Below are 23,085 nucleotides of genomic sequence, written 5' to 3'. Positions count from 1 at the left end.
ATTTTTAATTCCGAAATTCGTGTTCAGAACCTATTTGTTATACAGTATTACAGAGTGCAAAAGGTGACATAATAGAAAAACACACAGAAAACAGAAAAAATTGACTTAGCTTTGGGGTGAGATGGAGGCTGCATATAGTTAAAAGAAGACGCTGAATCCCACATAAACACTCTCCTCGCTATTCCATTATACTTCCTTTAAAAATGTGATCTGTGTTAGGATGTGTTGCAGGTTCTTTACGGTTCAAGCAGAGGGCAGAACTATTACTTTACAATAGTACCAGATGACTAAATTTGGACGTAACATTCATAGAAAGTACACAGGCTACATACCAGACTTTGAATCTCATTTGCAAAGTTCATCTAAGGATTTGGGAAAATAAGGGCTGGGATTAGGGATTGTGAAAACTGGCAACAGGCATCACACCTGGCAACCAAAGAAGCAACAAAGGTCTCATATTCTAGACTGTAAGACGCTGTTCTCTTGGGCTGTGAACGCCGCAGCGTCTCTGCTCACTCAGGGAAAGTTACATTAAGGTGCGGTTTTGCTGCCTGAAAACAAATTCAAATTGTAACCATGTATTGTGCAATTGCCTTACATAGGGCAGCGCTGCACCCGCCTTTCCTAGAAACTGGTTACTTCCTCCCATTCCTGCCTCCAGGATTTTGGCCGCTGTGCTCTGTATCTCTGAAATTTTCTACCCCTCCCGATCAGACTTGCCACCTCCCTACAAAACTTTAAACAGGCTCCCAAGACCCACCTCTTCATTAAATCTAACCATTTCTCATCCTAACCCTACAGTATGTTCATGTTCGCTCCTGTCCCAGCTGTGTCACCCCAGTCTGTCTGCCCCGTACCTTTAGAATGTAAGCTCTCACAAGCAGGGCCCTCTCTCCTCATGTAAGAATATATCTCTGTCCCTGTTATAATTGTGTCCGCTGCTGCAACGGTCTTTTATTTACCATATACTAATTTGCATTTGTACTGTAAATTGCTTTTTTCTTGTTTTGTGCTTTTGCTCATTTATGTAATGTCAGGCGCTGCGGAACCCTTTTGACGCCATATAAATGACCAATAATTTATCTAATACTAATAATAATGCGTCACCTGCCAGGTGCCTGTGAGATCGCTGCATACCATATGCTCAGAGCTAAGTGCGTGTATCATGGTATCTGGGCAGTACTGTAAAAGGGGTATGGGTTGTGTCTAGGTCGACAGTCATAAGGTCCACTATTGATCGACACATGAAAGTTCTACATGAAAAGTAGACATGGTCTAAAGGTCGACATGAAAAGTAGACCTGGGAAAAGGTCGACATGAATTCCACTTTCTTGTGTCTATGGACACAGGTTGGCATGGACTCGTATACGTGTACTCACATGGCTCGCTGCTTTCGCCATGCTTTGGGCGCGGTGCCTCTCTGCGCTCGGAACACACTTCTATTTTCCAACTTTACCCAATGGGATGGTGAAGTATAAACACGTCTTTTATTTTTTTTAAATGATGAAAAACTCACATTGACCTTTTTCCATGTTTCACGTGTCGACTGTTGACTGTCAACCGATAGTTGTTGACCGTTTGAGTGTCAACCTAATGACCACATTCTGGTGTGTGTGTGTATGTGCGTGTGCATGTGTTGGCTTCTATTAGGGCTGATACACACATGCACTAGGCTAAAGCTTCGATAGAACATGTCCACTAATTAACAGACTATTAGGAGCACAAAGCACTGACTGTCACATCTCCAAGTTTCCCTGCAGCATATTGCTCTCCGGGTCTCTGAGAGAAATGTTCTGCAGCCTTCTTCATACCCAGCTGGTGATAGATATAGATATAGATATATATATATATATATATAATGTTGTATTCGCCCCGAGTCTACATATATCTGCGTCTTGTATCTTGTTCTCTATCACAACACAATGTGACGTTTTGGCTTTGTAGGATATCTGATGTGGAGCAGGCCAGCATGAAGTGAAATATTAATAGGGCACTGTGTGATTTCCGTTGTGTGTGCTATCTACATCTGTCTGACACACGTTCTGAGCCGTTCTATCTTGCTGGCACATCTAGGCCCTGAATTGTGGCCTCCTAGAAAGGTGTACAGTGAGCAGAGAGCTCTGCCATTCACATCTTTATGTGCACAGCACATTCAACTTGCTGCCTTGCTATAGCCAGAGACAAAGCTGACTCCATATTACCAAACATTTTTTGGTCTGTTGGGAGTTTTCCAGGTGCTTAGAACCCCCCCATCCTTCCCCCATAGTCACAGGAGTTTATTTACTAAGTCGGGAGTTATATCAAAGATGGGATGTTGCTATGGGCAACCAATGTGATTCTATCTAATATCTTCTAGAAGGTGCTAAAGAAATAAGTAGATTCTAATTGGTTGCTATGGGCAACATCCCATCTTCAATAGATGTTGGTTCCTCAACAGTACAAGCAAAGCACTAAAGCCCTACTTACCTACCCTCCCGGATTGGCGGGATGGTTCCAAAAATTGAGTCTGCGTCCCGGGCCCTCGGGAAGGTGGGCAATTCACTCAGAATCCCCCAGTGTCCCGCAATCATCCCTCATCGGGAGAGCTGTGGGGACCTGATGACGTGAATTGCATCATTGTGGCCCTGCCCCCCCCCACTGTGAAATGCCTGTAATATAGGCAATTCACAACAAGGGAACGTGGCCACAGTGACCAGATTGCAAGGGCGACGCCCCCAAACGAGTTTCATTGGGTTAGCGCTGCCTCCAGACCCGCCCCTTTTTTCTACCTTCTTCTTCTTCCAGTGAGGATCGCCCAAAAGTAGCCTAAACTGTATGCAATTTTTTGCCAACGAAATGCACAATAAGAATATTGTTAATGATATTATCGTGCATCGTGTAGCCACTATATCATTAACAATGCGAACTCCCGTGGGTCATTAACGTCCCCCGTGTTGTCTGAATATGCAGTGAATACGTTTACATTAAACTGAGGTGTACTGTTTTGGGGTGTGCCCTGCCAGCAGCAAAATCAGACCGTTATTACAGAATTGGCACGGATTGGGCAGAGGTGGTACGGCACAAAATATTAATGTATTTATAGAAAACTGAAGATGGCCTATTGAGCAGACGGGGGTCCTCTGTAACCTATTCTCAGTAATACACAAAGGTATATAAGCAACAGTGCCAGCTCAGTTGACATTCGATTCATCCATATATGTTATTCTGGAATAGAAGGAATCTAATACAATGTCTGCCTGGTAGGGAAGACATGGATGCACCTGTTGATCCTCATCCAGACCCCATCCTCCTAAAATAAATTGAGAGAGAGGGGGGCTCCCCTTTACCTCTACCCATGCTGCCAGCCACCGTACTGCCATCGCTGGCAGCACAAGTGATAAGTGTTACACTGCAACCCCTCCGGCAGTCACTGTTGCAGGAACATGGACGATGAATGAGCGGGCACTGGCACCCTTACCTCATGGGAAGAATAGACCTAGATAGGAAGAAATAGTGTATTGGGATAGGCTGACGAGACTTATCTGGTTCCAGCTGCTTCTGGTTATCAAAGATCAAAGCGAACGTGATGTTCTTGTACGTCGCAGACCATTTCCTCTGCGGGTTATATGTCCTGCTGGATGGGAAGGGTTAATGCTGCACAGCTGAATAGTATATGTATTACTTATTGCCGCTGAGGTTCGCATTTCTCAGACATGTTATCCCCAGACATTCATACATTACATTACTGCCTGATGGGAAGGACAGTGAAGTGCTGCATAAACTTAGACCTATGGGGGAGATGTACTATATTCACAGTCACTAGGCTGACATTGGCAAAAGGTCAAAACAAGCAAAATGTTGACATGGCAATAGTCGATGTATGGGAATGGCGACGTGAGTTTTTATGCTTTACCATCTTGACCTAGTGCAGTGATGGGGAACCTTAAGTCCTCCAGCTGTTGTTGAGCTACACATCCCAGAATGCTTTGCTACAGTTTTAGCAGGGCCAAATAGCAAAACTGTAGCGGTGCATGCTGGGATGTGTAGTACAGCAACAGCCTGAGGGCCAAAGGTTCCCCATCCCTGACCTAGTGCATAGGTTTAGTGTTGATCTGTTGACTGTCTACGACTCTACCTATACATTGTCTGTGAGCTAATTCTCACCCCATTCTGCTGGGGGTTCTGGGGATTGCCAGAAAAATCGGAAGTCTCCACACTTTCCAGGTGATTAAGTAGTATGTGTTACAGCCAGTGGCGGCTCCAGAGAAGGGGCAGCAGCACAGTTCAAAATTCAAATAGGGGAGCCACACCCACTGCCGCCAACTTCCATTCCATACTGACTCACTGGCAGTTTGTATTTCTCCCCTATTTGAACTTTGAACTGATGCAGCCCCTCCTCTGGAGCCGCCACTGGCTAAAGCTACCGTATATTCTGGAGCTATACGCTTCTAATTGAAGCCGTGGGCGTTAATTTAAATCATTTAAATTAAATGACTATTAAACCTGCTTTGATGATAATCCCAATAAATGTAGGAGAATGGATTTGTACACATTTTTATCCTTTACATCTGTTTCAAGGAGTTCTGGGAGTATCCTCATTAAGTTCATTAAGCTACAGGGAAAGCTTTGAGACACAATAATGAATGAGTTTCCCAGCTATGTAAAGTGAGGACAAACTACAAGGTTGTGTACAGCTTGTGCAGGAACCGTAATTTAACATTTACATCTGCGCCAGAGTCCTTGGAGCTGCTCTGTGCAACAGCTTTTCCTCAGTGTTTCTTACCCAGCATCCACCAAAAAGCGGAGTCGATTATTTATTTATATAGCGCACACATATTCCGCAGCGCTTCACAGAGAATATTTGAACATTCACATCGGTCCCTGCCCCACCACATGTACACACATACACACAGACATTCTGGGTAATTTTTTTGGGGGTATGGAAGAAAATCGGAGTACCCATAGGAACCAGGGACAATATACAAACTCCGCACAGTTAGGGCCATGATGGGAATTGAACCCATGACCTCAGCGATGTGAGGAATAAATGCTAACCATTACACCGCCCGTGCTGCGCCACGAATGGTAGGATCTGGATGACAAGCCACTGCTCTGCTCCACCACTAAAATTATAAGCAAACTCTGCAGCAGGAAGCAGTCACGGTATGAAGACAACTGTAGTATTTCCAAAGTGACGTTCCAAATGTACAGCAGGTCAGGCTACCTGGTTGGGGCAGCACGGACGGTGTAATGGTTAGCATTACTGCCTCACAGCACTGAGGTCATGAGTTTGATTCCCACCATGGCCCTAACTGTGCAGAGTTTGTATATTCTCCCTGTACTTGCGTGGGTTTCCTCCGGGTACTCCGGTTTCCTCCCACAATCCAAAAATATACTGGTAGGCTAATTGGCTCCCAACAAAATTAACCCTACAATGTCTCCGTGCGTGTACATGTGTTAGGGAATATAGATTGTAAGCTCCACTGGGGCAGGGACTGATGTGAATGTTTAAATATTCTCTGCAAAGCGCTGCGGAATATGTGTGCGCCATATAAGAAACTGAAAATAAATAAATTAAAATCCGGGACAGTAATGTCTTAGCTGTCCAGTCTGATTATTGCACAGTGTGTACACAGCACCTGGAGCCAATGCTTATTCCCAAACCTTTCGCATCTGCTGCTTTTCGCATCTTAATTACCGATGCGATGATTGAGCAGTGTGTACACTAGCAATGGTTGCAGAAGCAAATTCGTCATTGATAGTTTCTGTAGTCTGTCAGGTGTGTACCTGGCATTAGAGGAATTGTGTGAGCGGAGACTACAGTCTTTCCTTCCATCTTCACCCTTGTCAGACGGGATCTCCAGATCCCCAGTAGATAACTTCAACATAGTATACCTTTTTGCTTTTGAGTTGTGGTGGAAACAGAAGTAACAGGACTCTGGTCCAGGACTATACCTGCCTTGGAGAGCTGGACATGAGGACTGCCTCGGACATGCTGCTACTGTATATTGATCCCTAGTAAGGATTAGAGAGTTTGCATGTGTGGCTATAATTCCGTATTGCTCAGCAACTAAACTCTTGGCACCAGACAAACCACATAAGAGGAAGATTCCTCTCAGTGCGAGCTGGTGAGGTAATTTGCCCTGAGCATCTTGGGACTAAACCGTTGTTTGAACAAGTGCTTACACCAGGGAGGCGTCTGTGTGCCCGCGCTTTGCATGCCTTTGCATGCATTGTTTATCGTTTCTGGAAAATAGCTATACTTTGTAATCATTATTTACATCAACATGTCTCTATACTATGCAAACAGGCGGATCACAGGTGCAAATGCAGTTTGCTGTATAAATAAATGTTTGCGATTTGTCAGAGATTAGCGGCGCCGCAGGCCTGTGGGTGTATTATTAGTAGGTGCCTCATTCAATGTATAAATTTATTAATTTCCCTTTAAATTGAGATTAAAGGCCCGTACACACTGGGCGACTGAGCTGAAATGGTATTTGAAATGGTATTACCAGAAAGCCCCCCCCCCCCCCCCTTCCCGGAGTCAGCACTGGGAAGGGGGAAAGCGGCTCAGTGTGTATGCACTGAGCGGCTTTCCCCCAGCGATGAAGGTGATCATCGCTGTCCGTAAACACTGGGCATAGTCTCCCAGTGTGTATGACCATTAAGAGTTATGTTGGCCCCTTTTAATGGTGAGAGGGCCGTCCAGCGTAGCCCCTTATCATGTAGCCTGTCACTGGGTTACAGTGACAGGACCTGCTTAACAACTGCTGTGTTTTAGGTTGCTCAGGTAGGGATGTAGTTAACATCTGTCCGACGGGATGGCGGTAGTCAAAATACGTTCACCGGCATCCCAACCTGAGGCCGCAATATAGGCATAGGAATCTCGACATTGATGAGGTTGCCATGGCTGAAATCCCAACTGTCAGCACCCCAAAAGGAAGTGTGGATGGCAGGTTGGTATTAAACGGTGGGGGGGGGGGGGGGGGGGGAGGGAGTGTGTATGCCGAATTCTGCATTGTACCCTTTTAGATTTCCTGGCTGGAGAAAACGAATAGATCCTTTTTTTTCTGGCTTTGGAATAAAAATAATGAAAATAAGCAGTAATTTAGCATAAGTCAGGCTTAATACACACTGTCCAGCTGTAGCTCCTGAGGAACTGGATAGGATCCCAGATTCTTCACGCTGGCGGGGTTGATAATAGGTTTGACTGAAGAGCACTAGACAGAATATAGTCTTGTCACATAGTGCTAATCTTTTCATTGAGTTTTAATACAATAAATTGCATTTCTGATTGCAAACTGAAGGATATGCTGTAAGTCCCACGGCAGCACAGATGGTGTAATGGTTAGCATTACTGCCTCACAGCACTGAGGTCATGGGTTCGATTCCCACCATGGCTCTAACTGTGTGTGGAGTTTGTATATTCTCCACATGCTTGCGTGGGTTTCCTCCGGGTACTCCGGTTTCCTCTCACAGTCCAAAAATATACTGGTAGGCTTATTGGCTCCCAACAAATTAACCCTAGAATGTCTGTGTGTGCATGTACATGTGGTAGGGAATATAGATTGTAAGCTCCACTGGGGCAGGGACTGATGTGAATGTTCAAATATTCTCTGTAAAGAGCTGCGGAATATGTGTGCGCGCTATATAAATAACTGGTTATAATAATAAATAAGTCCCCGGAACGCATAGCAGGTGCATAGTCCACGGAACTGATGGCATAGAAACAGTCCACTAGCTATTTGTATTGTGCTACCGAAGTGCTTACCTAGTACTTGTGTCACTTGATGTGACAAATTGACTAGGCGATATGACTGGTTCTAGGCTGGGAAGGTGTAAGAGTATCTGCACATGTTTTTTCTAGCTGAGTTTTTGGCAATTGAAGCCTTGCTTTCTGAAGCTGGGTACACATGGTAAGATTTTGTGTTCCATTTTGATTATATAGTCAAAATGAAATCGAAATCGAATGGACATCAAACAGTTTCAGCCTCATTTTCTGCCGTTTCAATCCTGATGCGCGCTCCCATTCATTGTAAAGGGAACAGTAAAATAGACAGTGCAGACAAGACTATATGTACAGATCTGTCATATATAGTCGAAATCAAATGCGTTTTGCTTGCCATTTGATCCCGATCGAAACAGGATCAAATCGCACCATGTGTACACAGCATCACACTTCTAGTTATACCTCACCTAACAGTCAATGCAAGTTGGTTGCCCTGTGAACCTGCTCTTATGCCTTGATTCCTGTTGCCATTTTAAAGCTATTAACCCTTCTCCGTGCATGGCGAGAGATTTTTTCTCTCGCCATGCACTCGCCCTGTTCCGGAGGGCTCGCTGCCACTCCTGCTCCAACTTTCAATGTGGTTAAGACTCGCCGCGAGTCTTAACCCCTGCAGCGGACGAGCGTCCGCGGCAGGGAGCTGGCAGGGAGCCGGGGGACGGTGGCAGCCAGGGAGATTATAGTCTCCCTGGCTGCCCCAGAACATATGTGGAGGGGAGGAGGGCTCCCCGGGACCCAGGCAGCACAAGCTGCCCCCCCCCCCCCTCTATAGCCAGCGGGGGACCGTGTATTCACTGCACCCGATCGTGCATATGTAATGATCGGATGCAGTGAATATATGAATATCTAATGAGCGGCTCGAGAGCTCCGGCCCCCTGCTGGCTGCTCTGTGTAAAAAAAAAAAAAAAAATTTTTTTTAATTAAATATATATTCATGTGCTATAAGCACATGAATAAAAATACCATGCCCCTTCACAGAAAAAAATCCTGATTTTTTTTGACACCAAAACTAAAAAAAACACCTTTTAGTTTAAAAGTTCACATTCCAGTTCTCCATGAAAAGATGGAGAATTGCTACACATTGAATAGGGTGGTTCACTTTTGGAGAGCAAAATGCTCCTTCCAACGCGAAAATAGCACAAACTCGCCATAATACAAGGCGAATTTTTCTTATTGAATACTGGCCTTTGAGTGACAACGTTGCTGTGAGCGATCCTCAAAATATCCACTAAAAATGCCAGCATCACTCACAGCAACTGTTCTTTTATATATAAATAAAATAAAAAACAGCCAAGTCAATTAATTGAAGTTTAATTAAATATTGCACCCAAAAAAGGAACCGTTGCTGTGAGCTGGAATTTTTAAAGGATGTTAAGAGAATCTCTCACAGCAACGTTGCCATTTAAAGGGTTAAAAACCTCTGATTTAGCATCTTTGAAAAATTGACGTTTAGATCTATGTCATGAGATTATGACCTCTGCCGTTTATTTTGATTACTGGGGCAGATGTATTGAGCCTTGTGAAGTGATACAGTGGAAGGTGATAACGCATGAACCAATCAGCTCCTATCTGTCATTTTTCCACCGCAGCTGATTGGCTGGTGCATTATCACTTTATCACCACTTTATCACTTCACCAGGCTTAATACATCTGCCCCACTGTTCTGTTTGCTCCCATATTGGATCACTGTGTACAGATTTGTACAGTTTACCTACGTTGCTATTTCTTGTTTGCTTGCCAACAGTTGATGTGTACCAAATCTTGACTAGTGCTTGGCTCACATTTCAGCTGCTATTGTCTTGCTGTGTAACTGACCCGTTGACTGTTATTTAAACCTTGCTTGCTATATGCCTCCATGTAAATTATCCCTACACTATGTAATGTTTTTGAACTGTCTCATGAGTTACTTGTAGCCTGATGGTACAAGATAGTAAAGTTCCACTTTAAAACCTACATCATGTGGTATTGCCATATTAATGCAAATGTCCCTGCCATAAGGGTCTTATATTGGTTAAGAAGGTAATAAAATTGGTATGGTATAATCAGGGTTGCCTACCCCAGTGGGATACAGGTGACAACACCCACATCTCCCCCACGCAGGGCCGGCGCCACCACTAGGCAGCTCTAGGCATTTGCCTAGGGCGCCGGCCACTGGAGGGCGGCAGTTTGGAGCTGGTCCCCCGGCTGCCGCATCCCCGACATCCCCCGCCCCTGGCAACCCCCCTGGAATGATGCGGCCTGCCGCCGCAATACCCACAACCCCCGAGTGGAGCGGCAGCACCCCTTACCCCCCAGGGGAGCGGGCGAGCACCGGAGCAGCCCCCCTGGAACGACGCTGCGGCCTACTGCCGCCACAATACCCGCAACCCCCGTGTGGAGTGGCTCCCCTTCCCCCCGGGGGAACGGGCGAGCTCCGGAGCAGCCCCCCACCCTGGACCGATGCTGCGGTCTGCCGCCGCAATACCCGCAGCCCCCCCCCCACCCTGGACCGATGCTGCGGGCTGCCGCCGCAATACCCGCAACCCCCCGCGCTGAGCAGAACCCCCTCCCCCGCCCGGGGGAGCGAAGGAGTGGGCAAGCACCAGAGCAACACCTTACCCCCACCCTGGAACGACGCTGCAGCCTGCCGCCGCAAATTACTGTGTCTGGTGGCTCCTTCCTGTCTGTGCTGCTGCCGAGGACAAGCAGCAGCCCTGAGCCAGCCCAGCGCAGCGCAGTAGAAGAGCCGACAGTCTCCCCCCAGTGCTGTGTACAGGTGGGAACAGACTTAGGATATTTACAACGCTTTCCCTTCCAGACACCTCGGTCATACTGTATGTATATTGCACAGTATGTACATTGCACTGCACTATATGCTGAGATGAGGGCACCCAAGGATATGTATGTATCTCATGTGCCCACACATGTCACCCACCCTCAGAATCCAACCAGCATAATCCCACAATTATCCCCACAAGATATACACCACACCTCAGCTGACAATTTTTTTATTTTATTTTTTGGGGAGGGGGGGGGGGGGCTGGGGGTGTTGGGCAGACAATTTGCCTAGGGTGCAAAGAAACCTTGCACCGGCCCTGCCCCCACGGCAGAGGTAATTTCCAGCGATTTGTGGCTTTCCGTGGAGAAGGCGGGGCTAAAGATGCAAGTCGTGTAATTTAGCCTCGCCCCTCTGCGTAGACCCATGAATTGCGGGTTTGCAGTGCTGGGGGGCGGGGCTTGATTACATCTACAGGAGGCCTCCTCCCCCCGAAGTGCTGCTGACCGTCTCCTCTCTGGGCTTCTCCCGGAGAGGAGACTTAAAAAGTAGGCAACCCTGGGTATAACCCTCCGATATCATCGCATCTTGTTAAAAAATGCAGGCTGTCGTAGCGTTTCGTATGCATTTTGAATTAGAAACGATCTAGCACAAATTGCACAGAGCACATCACGCCGTGTGTGGGCACATTTAATACTCGGTCTAGATTTATTACTGTGTTCCCGATTGTAAATCACAATGAATCATTCTGGTGCTATAAAAATAAATATTTATAATATTAATAGTGATCTGTAAACAGAGGTCATAGTGTACATCCTCCTGGCGATTACCCGATGACGATCAGAGTGGCGATTTAGGGTGGCAACTGGACAGTGGCACTACAATATAATGATGATCGCACCTGGCGTAAAATCATTGGGTGCCACTAGTTTTCTCTAGCAGACACACAAACCCGTACTACAGTAGCCCCAATGAATCCTTAGACCATAAATCTTGCTTCTGCACCTGTCCGACTAGGGATGCCAATCCCGGGGCATTTTTTCAATCCCGGGATCCGGGATTGAAAAATGCTCAATCCCGGGATTCCCGGGATCCTGGGATTGGCATCCCCAGCAAAAAAAACCCCATTTTTAGCATAGTACCCACCCCGGCCGACCCGCACATCTACTTACATTAGGGTGCGGGCGGGCGGCCGGGAGTGGGTTTGGAGGTGCACGGTGCCTCCCGGCAAGTGCACCTCCATAGAAGACGGCAGGCGGGCGGCGGAGACGAGGCTGGCAGGCGGAGGCGGGCGGAGTCAGGCCGGCGTGCTGTCAAGAGGCGGGCAGGCGGAGGCAGGCCGGCGGTCACTGGTGACGTGTGGCCTGCGCAGCGTGACCTCTACTGTCACGCTACGCAGGCCGCACGCCGGGTCAGGTTACGGGAACAGCCGGGCAGCGTCTGAGCTAGTGCTCAGACGCTGCCCGGCATTAGACTGCGCATGCGCAGTCTAATCCCGAAATCCCGGGATTGGATTCTCCAATCCCGGGATTGAAATCCCGGACTTTTTTAGGCCAAATCCCGGGATCCCGCCGATCCCGATCCCGGGATTGGCCACACTATGTCCGACTCAGGCTCTGCTCCTAAGGCCTAATGCCTTCCTACGCGTTTCACTCACATCTTCACTTTTGACTGAAGAAGTGAAACTGCGCAGAACTCAGTCAGGATTTGGCTATGAAAATGTGAGCTATGCGACCTTGTATGTAAGTGGAAGTTTTCACATATACACCAGCACCAGCCCTACGCCAGCACCAGACCCTGCAGAACACACCTAATTGCAGTGTGTTCTGCAGGGTCCCAGTGGTCATGTGACTGTTCCTGTAAATATTCTGTCCCTATCCCTAACCCCCCTTGTGGTTACCCCTAACCTCCGTGGTGTCTGTTGGCATATTCAACCATGCCGATATTATGAATGTGGACATGGTTGACTGTATACTGTTCCGTGCAGTCATACAGGAGAACCCACACTTGATCTTTGTCAGCATCAAGCCCCTATTGTTTAAATCTTAGGGTACATGGGGTGGTTTTAGCATTTGCTGATTGTTGGTTGCAATTAGACTGGCAGCGCTGGATACATAGGTAGAAAATGTCACATTGGGGTAATGCTGACCGGTGCCCTCTGACCATACCCTAGTAGATCTAGCTGAAAGATCTATTGGACTCGGCCACCATATCCTTTACATAAACTAATTTATATTTTTCAATGAACCTCTAGCATTTTGGCATTCACTTCAGTTGTTCATAGTGAGTTTTACTGACGCTTTTGCTGAATTCCATTATTGTGATCATTATCGCTGACTTGAGGTTGTTGTGAAGACCAAGATGTAGTTTATTCTTGGCCCTACTTGGCGATCTTGCTGTGTGGCTGACTGGAGGGTTTGTGTGAGCATTTCTTGGCAATGCACACGCAAAATTTCCGGTTTTCTTTTTGTAGTGTGAATCTAGCAGGCTTGCAATTAAATAATCATGCCTTTATTTGACCTGATCTTCATGACGCTTGCGATTTTGGATGCCTAACAGCATATTATGTGTGCCATGGATGCTGATACATCACCACATACCAGAGAGTTCTATCTGGTCTATCCTTATCAACGAAAAGTAGTTCACTCCCATTCTCAATACCTCCTGGAGCAGCACTGTATCAGTTGCCTGCTCAACACCAACACGTGTATGGCTGGGAAATGTATACGTTTGATTTGTTTATTGTCATTGGAGTTGGCAAATATAATTCAATTAATGTGGAAAATAATATTTTAAAAAGTCAACATTTAAAAAGCTTTAGATGTGCCCCGCCATCCAATGTCTTCACGAAAAACCTAGCGGCATCTAAATGATAAATTGCTTCTTAATCCATAACTGAGAATACAGCTAATAGAACAGACACAATATTTTGACAAAATTGTAGCTCCAGATATAGTTCTCCCATGCTCTATAGGGGACACTCACAAAGCTGTTATTTGTAGACACTTGATTCCAGCATCTGCTCATGCGACAAAATATCGGTCCAACGTATCTGGAACTCTCACAAATTCTTGGGAAACCGAATTTGCTTTTGATGGCTAAGGCCAAAAATGTCCTCAGATGGCTTAACCAGTCTTTCTGGGACAAGGCCAAAAGATTACTGGCCTCTAGTTGACAATTTAAACTAGCCCAAAATAATGTTCTTTCTACATACGTTCCTCCGCAAATCAGTTGACACACAACCCTAAGCTTGTCACTATGGCCTTCTCCTAGTTTTATGACCACTCTATAACTTCTCCGGGAACTTCTTTCTACCTTATGGTGGAGATTAGACTTTCTCTCCCACTGCTACCATCCTCCTATGTCCCCTGTGGCTTACCCTGGAAACAGAACTGAGCTACACCACCTCATTGTCTTCTTTTGCTTGTAATAACCCCCCAAAATCTAGACCTCCTTTGCTTCACACTGCCCAGCAACCTGTGTCCGACCTGGATAAAACCCATTCTTTTAGCCTGGGTCGGATTGCCGGGTTTCTGAACCTGGGTTTTGACAAGAGGCCGTTTCACATTGCACAGTAACCCAGGTCGGAACACAGGTTATAGATAATATATGGTACGCCCACGATTTTGATCGTGGGCATCGTAAGGGAAAAAAAATTGCGGATGCGACCAAAAAATCGCATGCGATGCGACCGACGCGATGACCGCGATTTCCCATAGAGAACAATGTTAAATGTCCCAATTGACCCGATTTTCCATAGGGAACAATGTTAAATGGCCCAATTGACCCAATTTTCCATTGGGAACAATGTTAAATGGCCCACAGAGGCCAAATAGGCACCCTGAAGTGTGAAATGGCACCCCCAATTGTTAACACCACCCCACGATCAACATCAACCCGAAGCGTGGCGAGCGGCGGCAGTACGCGTCCTACGACCTTTTCATACCCCCACTATCCACGTCGGCGTGGAGTTGAAAATAGAAAGTGTGGCGAGCGCAGAGAGCCACCGAGCCCGAAGCGTGGCGAGCGGACGCGGACAGCTGTGAAGCCCGCGAGGGGACGCGTATACCTGTGAAGGTGTCCGCGTCCCCTTGCGGGGCTCGCTGCGCTCGCCACGCTTCGGGCTCGCTGCGCTCGCCACGCTTTGGGCTCGCTGCGCTCGCCACACTTTCTATTCTCAACTCCACGCCAACGTGGATAGTGGGGGTATGAAAAGGTCGTAGGACGCGCACCGCCGCCCCTCGCGGGATCGCTGCGCTATATGATTAGTTTACAGTGATACGAATTCATGACTAAATTAATTTTTATTCCTTAAGGCAGTGGTTCCCAAACTGTGTGCCGTGGCACCCTGGGGTGCCTCAGAGCACTTGCAAGGGGTGCCCTGGGATGGTGGTCTAGGTCTAATTCATTTTATTTATGGTCAATGTAAAAGGGAAAATCAGTGCTTGTGGCTTCCAATCATGAAATATGTGAACCACCCAGAGTTAATACTGTCCCTCACAACATAACTAGACTTAAGGATCACATATAAACACAATTTATATATTTTTTTTAAAGTAATCAATAAGAAACTTTTGGCCTAGGGGTGCCACGAAAATAATACTCCAGGGTGCCGTGATTTCAAAAAGTTTGGGAACCCCTGCCTTAAGGTAACTCAATGAAGTGGGAAACATACTGAAGTTTTGTTAATAGAAAACCGGTAAAGATAACTGAAAACAAGTTACAATATTTATTTCATATATAGGACAATTTATTAGCCCACGGTTGTAACTAGGTAAGTGGGAAGGATACTGTGTATGTATTCGGTAGCGTGTAGCAAACAACTCCTGAATGATTTCCTGTGTACTGTAATCAAAGCTGCTGCTAATAAGGAAGGTGAGTCCCAATTGTAATGTTCACCTTCATCTACCACAAAGCACATTTGAAAGAGTTAACCGTCCGAGCAGAGAATAAACACATAGGAGCATGTACAGCAGCTATATATAGATTTGCCTCTCAGCATATTTACCTGTTAATGTTCCTCAGTGTTTCGGCGCTTTCCACGCCCACTGCCCTGACAGCTGTGAACTGTCTCTTTTTCCATGTTCATAAAAATGATAGTAAGCCAAAAATATACCTGGCTGCTAAGCAAAACCTTACTCTGCTTCTATGAAGCATAGAATTCAGGCATATGTCGTCACGTCTTTGAACACAGCGGCTCTGCAAAAGTATCCAAGTGTCGCAGGTCGCTGGGATTTGTATTGAGATGTCCGATGGCATCTGAACCGCCACTTGTGTACAAAGACGCAACCGTAGAAACATAGGATTTGACGGAAGATAAGAACCAGTTTGAGTGATCGAGTGAACATTAGTCAAACACCGATTTAGTGTGTACCCTTGTGGTCCCATAGTGGCGCCGCCAGTTTCAATGTGTTGAAACCGTTTTTACCGCCTATGTGACCGCAGTCTCAAAAGTAATTGCTGGCATCTTAATTTGTCTATTACTTAGACTCCATCAGTCTCATATTTTCATGAACAACCCAATTTGCTGTGAACAAAAAGGGGGTGCCCTACTAATGTGACACCATGACCAATGCAGTCTGTGGTCATGCAAGGCCATCTTAATGTATAGGCAGTGGGCACAGTGGGAAGAAGTCCAGGGCCCCACGATTCTAGGGAACTTCAAGTAGGCTGAGCCTCGCATAGTACATTCACCTCAGGAGACATACGCAGATGTTATTCTGATACCCGAATAAGAAGATTTAATAAAAAAATGGAGCTTCAGAGACTTTTTTAATAAAATAGGATGAGAATTATCATCTCAGGATTGGAAACAGGCTGGATCCTATCATTCTCCGAGTCTCTGTAATTACCCAAAGTGTGAAGCTGCTTTTAGTCTATCATTTACAACTTTGTGTCTCCGCTTTATCTCTTGGTGCCTGACCTCCACATCTGGGCACTTCCCTGTTACAGGCCAGTGCCTTCCCAGAATGTAGGACACCTCCTTGTATGCTGACCTAGGACATCAGCAAATGCAATTTAATTGTGGTGGTTCCATTTGAGGAAAACAATATCGCACATATTAGAAGCATAGATGTTTCTTTTCTACAAAGACTCAATATTAGTTCCTCCTCCCTGACCATCACCTGCTCTCTTTTTACCTAATCCCTCACTACTTCTCCACCTCTACTATCACAAATCTTAAAGTTATTGACTGCGTACCATCATTGTCTTTCTTCCCGTAGCAGGTCGTTTTCCTCTACTGGGGGGTATGGCCATGGTTCAGGAATGTCCTAGCTCAGCTACAGCCAGTGTCCGCCCAGCATTAAAGAGGCAAGACTGCCAGCAGGACAGCAGATGTGTTTGTAGAAGCACACTGCTAAGGAGATGCTGCCCACTGGGCTACCTATCAGTACCTGAACCTGGGGCACACTGATCTAGCCACATGGCAATACAAAGCTGGCGTGGCAAGTGTGCCCACCACTTTGACACATGCGCATTAAACTCTGTCTGCAATCGCTGGGTGTTTAATTCACATACATTTTAATATTTACCACAAAAACATATATTTATTGTTGCACTGGGTCACAGACAAAGAATGGTTTCTGCAGCGGTAAGACCTATAAAAAACTTTTAGTAATATAATATACTATGGTTTATACCCCTTTCACACTGCATTATCAACACAGGTTATTGCCAGGTTGATGACCCCAGGCCGAGGTGTGATCTGAAAGCACCATTTAAAATTTTCTAGGTCTAGCGACCCAGCATTCCAACCCGGGTTAAAAGGAGGGTTAATCCCTGGTTTCTGTGCAGTGTGAACGGGTATCCGGGGTCAAGCGTCCAGGGTACCGTTCACACTATGGAGGAGGCAGTGCTTGGAGATTGCGTCAGCTTCAATCGCTGTCTCCTCCCCTATCCCCATGACAACCCACCACTCTGTCCCACCCCTGTCTGACGTCACCGACCCGGCTGTGGTGGGGTAGCTCCCGGGGTGACCCGTGTCAAAATCCTGTGTGCAACCTGGCTTTTGCGATGTGAAAGGGGTATAATTAACTGTATCAGCACCTGTTTTGATTTTAATTGGTGTTCTACCCGACTCTAACAAGTCTCTGCTTCTAGGTCAAAACTACTGGCAGCATAGGCTTAAACTTGGATCATTGTTGTTTTATTAGTGTTTTGGCCCAAATGTAAAGTGAAATAGAGAATACGAGTGCTACATAAATAACTAATAATAAATCAGCTTGAAAGCAGGCCCATCTTGCCTTTCTTAAGGGTATTCAGTTGGTGTCCGTTTTTCACCTAGGCGAAAAATCATCACTTTGCACTGTTTTTAAGGTTGAATTTCGATTCGACCTATTCAATAAAAGTGCAGATTTTTCACCTACTGTATGTGAAAAGTCAGGCACAGGCAAAAAAGACGCCTATTTTTTAAATTTTCTTTAGTCGATGGACGAAAATGCCTGCATTTGAATAGTCAAAGGTCGAATTGGCCCCGTTTTTTTTTTTTTGGTGGTCTGAAAACGTGATCAATTGAAAACCTAACCTGTCTGCCAAGTGATTAATTTATTAATGTTTTACGGAATATGTTTGCGCCAGTGCCAGATTAAAACGGGATGCGGTCATCTATTAGAATGAACTTAGGTCTACAGTCATTAGGTCTACCCCACTAGGTCGACTGGCAGGAAGGTCGACCTGACTTAAGGTCGACATGGGCCAAGGTCGACATGACTTAAGGTCGAATTTGCATAAAGGTCGACATGAGGAAGGTCGACTGGTCATAAGGTCGACATGGGTTTTTCACTGTTTTTTGAGCCGACATGTGCCGACAGGCGGTATTTCATGCCCTACCATCCACTAGGGCGTGGTGGGAGAATAAAATAGTGTGCCGAGCGCAGCGAGGCACCGTGCCCGAAGCATGGCGAGCGAAGCGAGCGATGCGAGGGTCCGATTCTCATTGCCAACTGTGTCCATGTCGACTGTGTCGACATTCGGATAAAAAAACAGTGAAAAACCCATGTCGACCTTATGACCAGTCGACCTTCCTCATGTCGACCTTTATGCAAATTCAACCTTAATTCATGTCGACCTTGGCCCATGTCGACCTTAAGTCAGGTCGACCTTCCTGCCAGTCGACCTAGTGGGGTAGACCTAATGACTGTAGACCTAAATGCAGTCTGACGAATGATCCCATTCCATTAAAACATGCGGAGGGGCAAAAATCCATTTAAAACCCACGTCGACATTTTTGACCTGTCGTCATATCAAATGTCGGTATTTTGAACATGTTGGCATAATGAATGTCGTTATTTGGTCTGTATCCGTATTATGACCATCGGTATTGTGTCCGTCGGGAAATCATTGTGAACCCCTGTTGGAGGTCCTTAACAGCTGAAATCTTGCGAATAATCTTCTAATACGTTTTTAATTTTACTGTCTACGATCTGGAAACTGTAATGTAAATCTGATGTCTATGGTTTATGTACCTTCATTTGTTAATGGATAATTACATGAACTCAAAATTTTCTCTATGGAATCTTTAAATTTCATTTCTTTGGGTTGTTTTTTTTTGTTTTTATTTTTGAAACAATTTTTAAAAGTTTGTAATTTTTGTTTCGTGATCCAATCTGTGTTATGGTGATCCAATGTCGCAGGGCCAATAAGCCGGTGCCTATTCTTATCCGGTACTGCTGTAGATATGATTGTTAATAAGTAACTACAATCTTATTGTATGCTAATTGAATGGTTTTCCTTACGTGCTGCAGTTATTTGTCTTTCAATATACAAGTGAAACAGATGGCTGGACCATTTATTATACATGTTATGACGCCTGTTTTCTTGCAGCTGAAATATCACATGACTATTAGTAAATGCAAAACAATTGTTCTGATTAGCGAAAGTACCACGGACGTGTTCTGTGGCGCTGACAGATAGAAACTGCTTTTTTTTCTGGAAATATTATGCCGTGGTGCGATCACATGCATTTTATCTGCTGACAACTCCTGATCGTAGCCGTACAGTTAGTCTGCACAAACAATTAGGAAAAGGGAACTTCTAAGTTTCTGATGGGTGAGATGTTTCAAGCCTTGGGGAGAGGTAAAGTGGAGAAGAGCCCAAGTCACCAATTTGCTTATATAATTTACGGTAACTAGCAAGTACCTATAGTCTCTAGGATAAAGTTCCAACCAATCAGCTCCTTTCATTTTTTAAACGCAGTCTGTAGCATGGCAGTTAGGAGCTAGCTGACTGACTAGTTCTTTTTCTCTCTTGCCAAGGCCTGATCCATACCCCCCATACTCACTGATTAATTTATGAGGAAGGATATAGAACATTGATTTTGTGGCACCTGACATTTTCACAGCAGGACATAAGATTTATTGCAACTTTCCACAGAGTATTAATGTGAAGCCTTTGTCTGTTCTCTCTGCAGGTCAACTTTGTAGCGTGCCAAGTGTTTGCCTTGCTTGCTGCTATCTGGTTCCGTACCTACCTTCATTCAAGCAAAACGAGTCCTTTAATCAGACATGTTGTTGCTACCCTTCTGGGGCTGTACCTTGCACTTTTTTGCTTTGGATGGTAAGTAGATTTTATGTGTTGATCTAATATTGTCCTGTTCTACTGATGTGTGAATAAAGCAGCGTTCTAGAAATGCCAGCGCCATAAACACCCATCCATTGTGGGCAAGTTATACAGCTGTTGTCCAGAGAAACATACCACTCCGCTGCCTTAAGGGTAGCCTGTTGTGTTGTGAACTGAGGTTTAGACAAGATGCATTGGGGCAGATGTATTAAGCCTGGTGAAGAGATAAAGTGGAGATAAAACAGGGTTGCCGACCCTCCCGGAATTTGCGGGAGTCTCCCGAAAATCGGGTCCTTCCTCCCAGCCCCCGGAAGGGTGGGCAACCCTCCCGGAATCAGGGGGACCCCCACTGAGCCCCCCGATTGCGGCATTTATATGCCGCAATCCGCGGGTCTCAGGGGAGGGGGAGGAGCTAAAACGGCACAATCGTGACGTTTTAGCCCCGCCCCTCCATGGATATCAGTTATTTAGTCTATTTCCCGGAATGGGGCGGGGCTTAATGATGTCACGGTTAAGCCCCGCCCCCAAAAAATCGTAATGAAAGATTCCTCTCCGGGCTTCTCCCGGAGAGGATTTTCTGAAAGTCGGCAACCCTGAGATAAAATAATATGGGGATAATGCACCAGCCAATCAATGCCCAACTGTCCTTTTTCAAACGCAGTTGATTGGCTGTTGCGTTATCTCCTTTCATTTTATCTCCACTTTTTCTTCACTTTCTCTTCACCAGGCTTAATACAGATGGAGTTGCTCCTGGCGATAGTATCGCCAATTGCCGCTGTGCGCCATCCGACAGAAGATGGCACGAGCTGCTTGCGCGTCTGGCGATCCTGCAGGCTGGCTGATAGGCTCTCTGTCTGTACACCTGCCCCAATGTTTAAAAAAAATATATAATAATCTTTATATATAAAAAATCTAAGTAAAATAATAATAATTTTGTCCACAATAGCAAATATAATTAATGTCAGTATTGGCTAAAGTTTCACAGATATTGGTTATTAATCAAGGCAGCTTACTAAAGACTGCACCAACTAATCATTTACCGTAGCTGGGACGCCGGCTCTAATAAGCAATTTTTAAAAAAGTATTTGGTATTGTGGACGGAATTTATTTTAGATTTACACTGTAACATAGGATTAACATTTTTTGCATTTAGAATATTTTGATGCGTTATTAATGTGTGTATATTTTGTATTTTGTTTATATTATAAAGATTTACTGTATATATTTTTTAGATTACCAAATTTTTAGATGACCAAAAAAGGTGATGTTGGTTTCTCCTGTACCCCTGTTCCTTTTGGTTTACCCAGTACCCCTGTGGGCCAGTTTGGTTTGGTCCTGCGTATGCCAAGGAGATGGCTGTTACACTTGCATCGACTCCCTCACCCATCTGTTTTAAGTTAATAGAGAAACTGTAGATTATGGAATGTGCCAAGGGGCACAACTTGCTGGGACGACACCGCAACCCTCCCCTGTGTCAGAGCCTTTGCACAGTCTATCCGACAATACCCTTTCTCTGTGTGTTCAGGAGAACTCTTGTTAAGAACCACTGCTTAACACTGCCAGGTAGGAACCACTGCTCTAAGCACAAAGCTTGACTATAGGCCCATACACACTGGGTGGTTTTGAGGTGAAAGCTCAAAACACCAAAAGTGAGCTTCTTTCAGCTCAAAACCACCCAGTGTGTATGGGCCTATAGTCAAGCTTTGTGCTTAGAGCAGTGGTTCTTACCTGGTCCCCTGGTGGTGCCCCGATGCTCCACGGTGGCCTTCAGGATCCTCTGCAGCGACATCTCTGGTCCCAGGGGTTCATTGCGCGAGTGCACCCCTGGGACCAGAGATGCCGCTGTAAAGAATCCTGAAGGCCACTGTGGACCATCGGAGACGAGGTAAGTATGAAAAAAAGGGGTGGGAATCACCCCCCCCAAAAAAAAAATAAAAAAAAATATATATATATTCTGAAAAACCAAGGTTTTCTGAATATTTCGGTTTTTGGAATACACTATTAGAAGCCACAAGAACTGTTTTTTTTTATTTTTATTACATTTACCATAAATAATTTTAATTGGTCCAACTAAGGGAAAAGCTGGTGCACCCCAGGATACATAGTAGTTTGGGAACCACTGGCTTAGAGGCTGTTAGATGCCAGACAGTCTTGTACCAACTACTAAAAAAAAAATAACGTTTATGTGACCATATCCAATCACAAATGACATATCCTACATCCGGCAGATAGCGTTAAAAAGCTAGTGATATTTGCATGCAAGCTATGACCGGGTCAATTGGGATGCTGCAAGCCAACCACTCTGGATTGTGCAGATTTGGGAGTACACCTATGTTGCTGTGAACACGCTACTGTACATATGACTTTTTCTGCAGGGTTTCTGATACTTCCCACATAGTAGTCAGCATGCGCCTTCATGGAGGCTCGGAACCGACAGAAAATGTTGACTGAGATGAAGACGCCACAATGGAAGTTGTCATGGAAACGTCCATAGAGCAGCTTCATAGCTTACTTAAAATACCCCAAACGGAAAATACGCAATTATCCATCAATTAGTCTGAGCGTTGCTGCTCTCTATCACTACATAATGCTTTCTTATATCGCCGATCTGAAGTACATTTTTAAGGTTGGTGAGAGCTGACATTTGCAAATGTCAGCCTTTTGGGGTTTGTATTTTCCGTTTCAAAACGTGTAGGCTTAAGAGTTTGATTAGTCGTGGGACACGGGATATAATAGGGGGTCTTTTGTTGTCTTTAAGCTTTCCTGCCTAGCCCCATGCAGGTAACACATGCTGAAATAAACAAGCAGCATTGTATTACACGCCACTAATGTAATGTCTTTGTCCTCCGTAGGTATGCCTTACATTTTATTGTGCAAAGCGGTATCTGCTATTTCATCATGATCGCAGTAGGTGTGGAACATATGCACAAGTAAGAGATTACGGTTCATGTACAGTATATTAATGCATTCTTCTCCATGACAGTGTTTGCTGAGTCTTCATACGTGC

The 23,085-nt window shown here is 45.4% G+C and overlaps 1 protein-coding gene across 1 annotated transcript in view; it reads left to right on the top strand.

Moving 5' to 3' along the window:
* MBOAT2 (membrane bound glycerophospholipid O-acyltransferase 2) overlaps positions 1-23,085 on the top strand; it is a 173,422-nt gene that overhangs the window by 46,554 nt on the left and 103,783 nt on the right. Inside the window, exons 3-4 of the mRNA XM_083178526.1 lie at positions 19,930-20,075; positions 22,931-23,008. Coding sequence (XP_083034652.1) covers positions 19,930-20,075; positions 22,931-23,008 — 224 coding nt within the window. The remainder of the gene's footprint in view (positions 1-19,929; positions 20,076-22,930; positions 23,009-23,085) is intronic.

Source organism: Crinia signifera, chromosome 3 (genome assembly GCF_055691185.1).
Source record: "Crinia signifera chromosome 3, ASM5569118v1, whole genome shotgun sequence".
NCBI lineage: Eukaryota > Metazoa > Chordata > Amphibia > Anura > Myobatrachidae > Crinia > Crinia signifera.
Note: the sequence above shows the minus strand (reverse complement) of the source record. Positions and strands in the feature narration are given on the sequence as shown.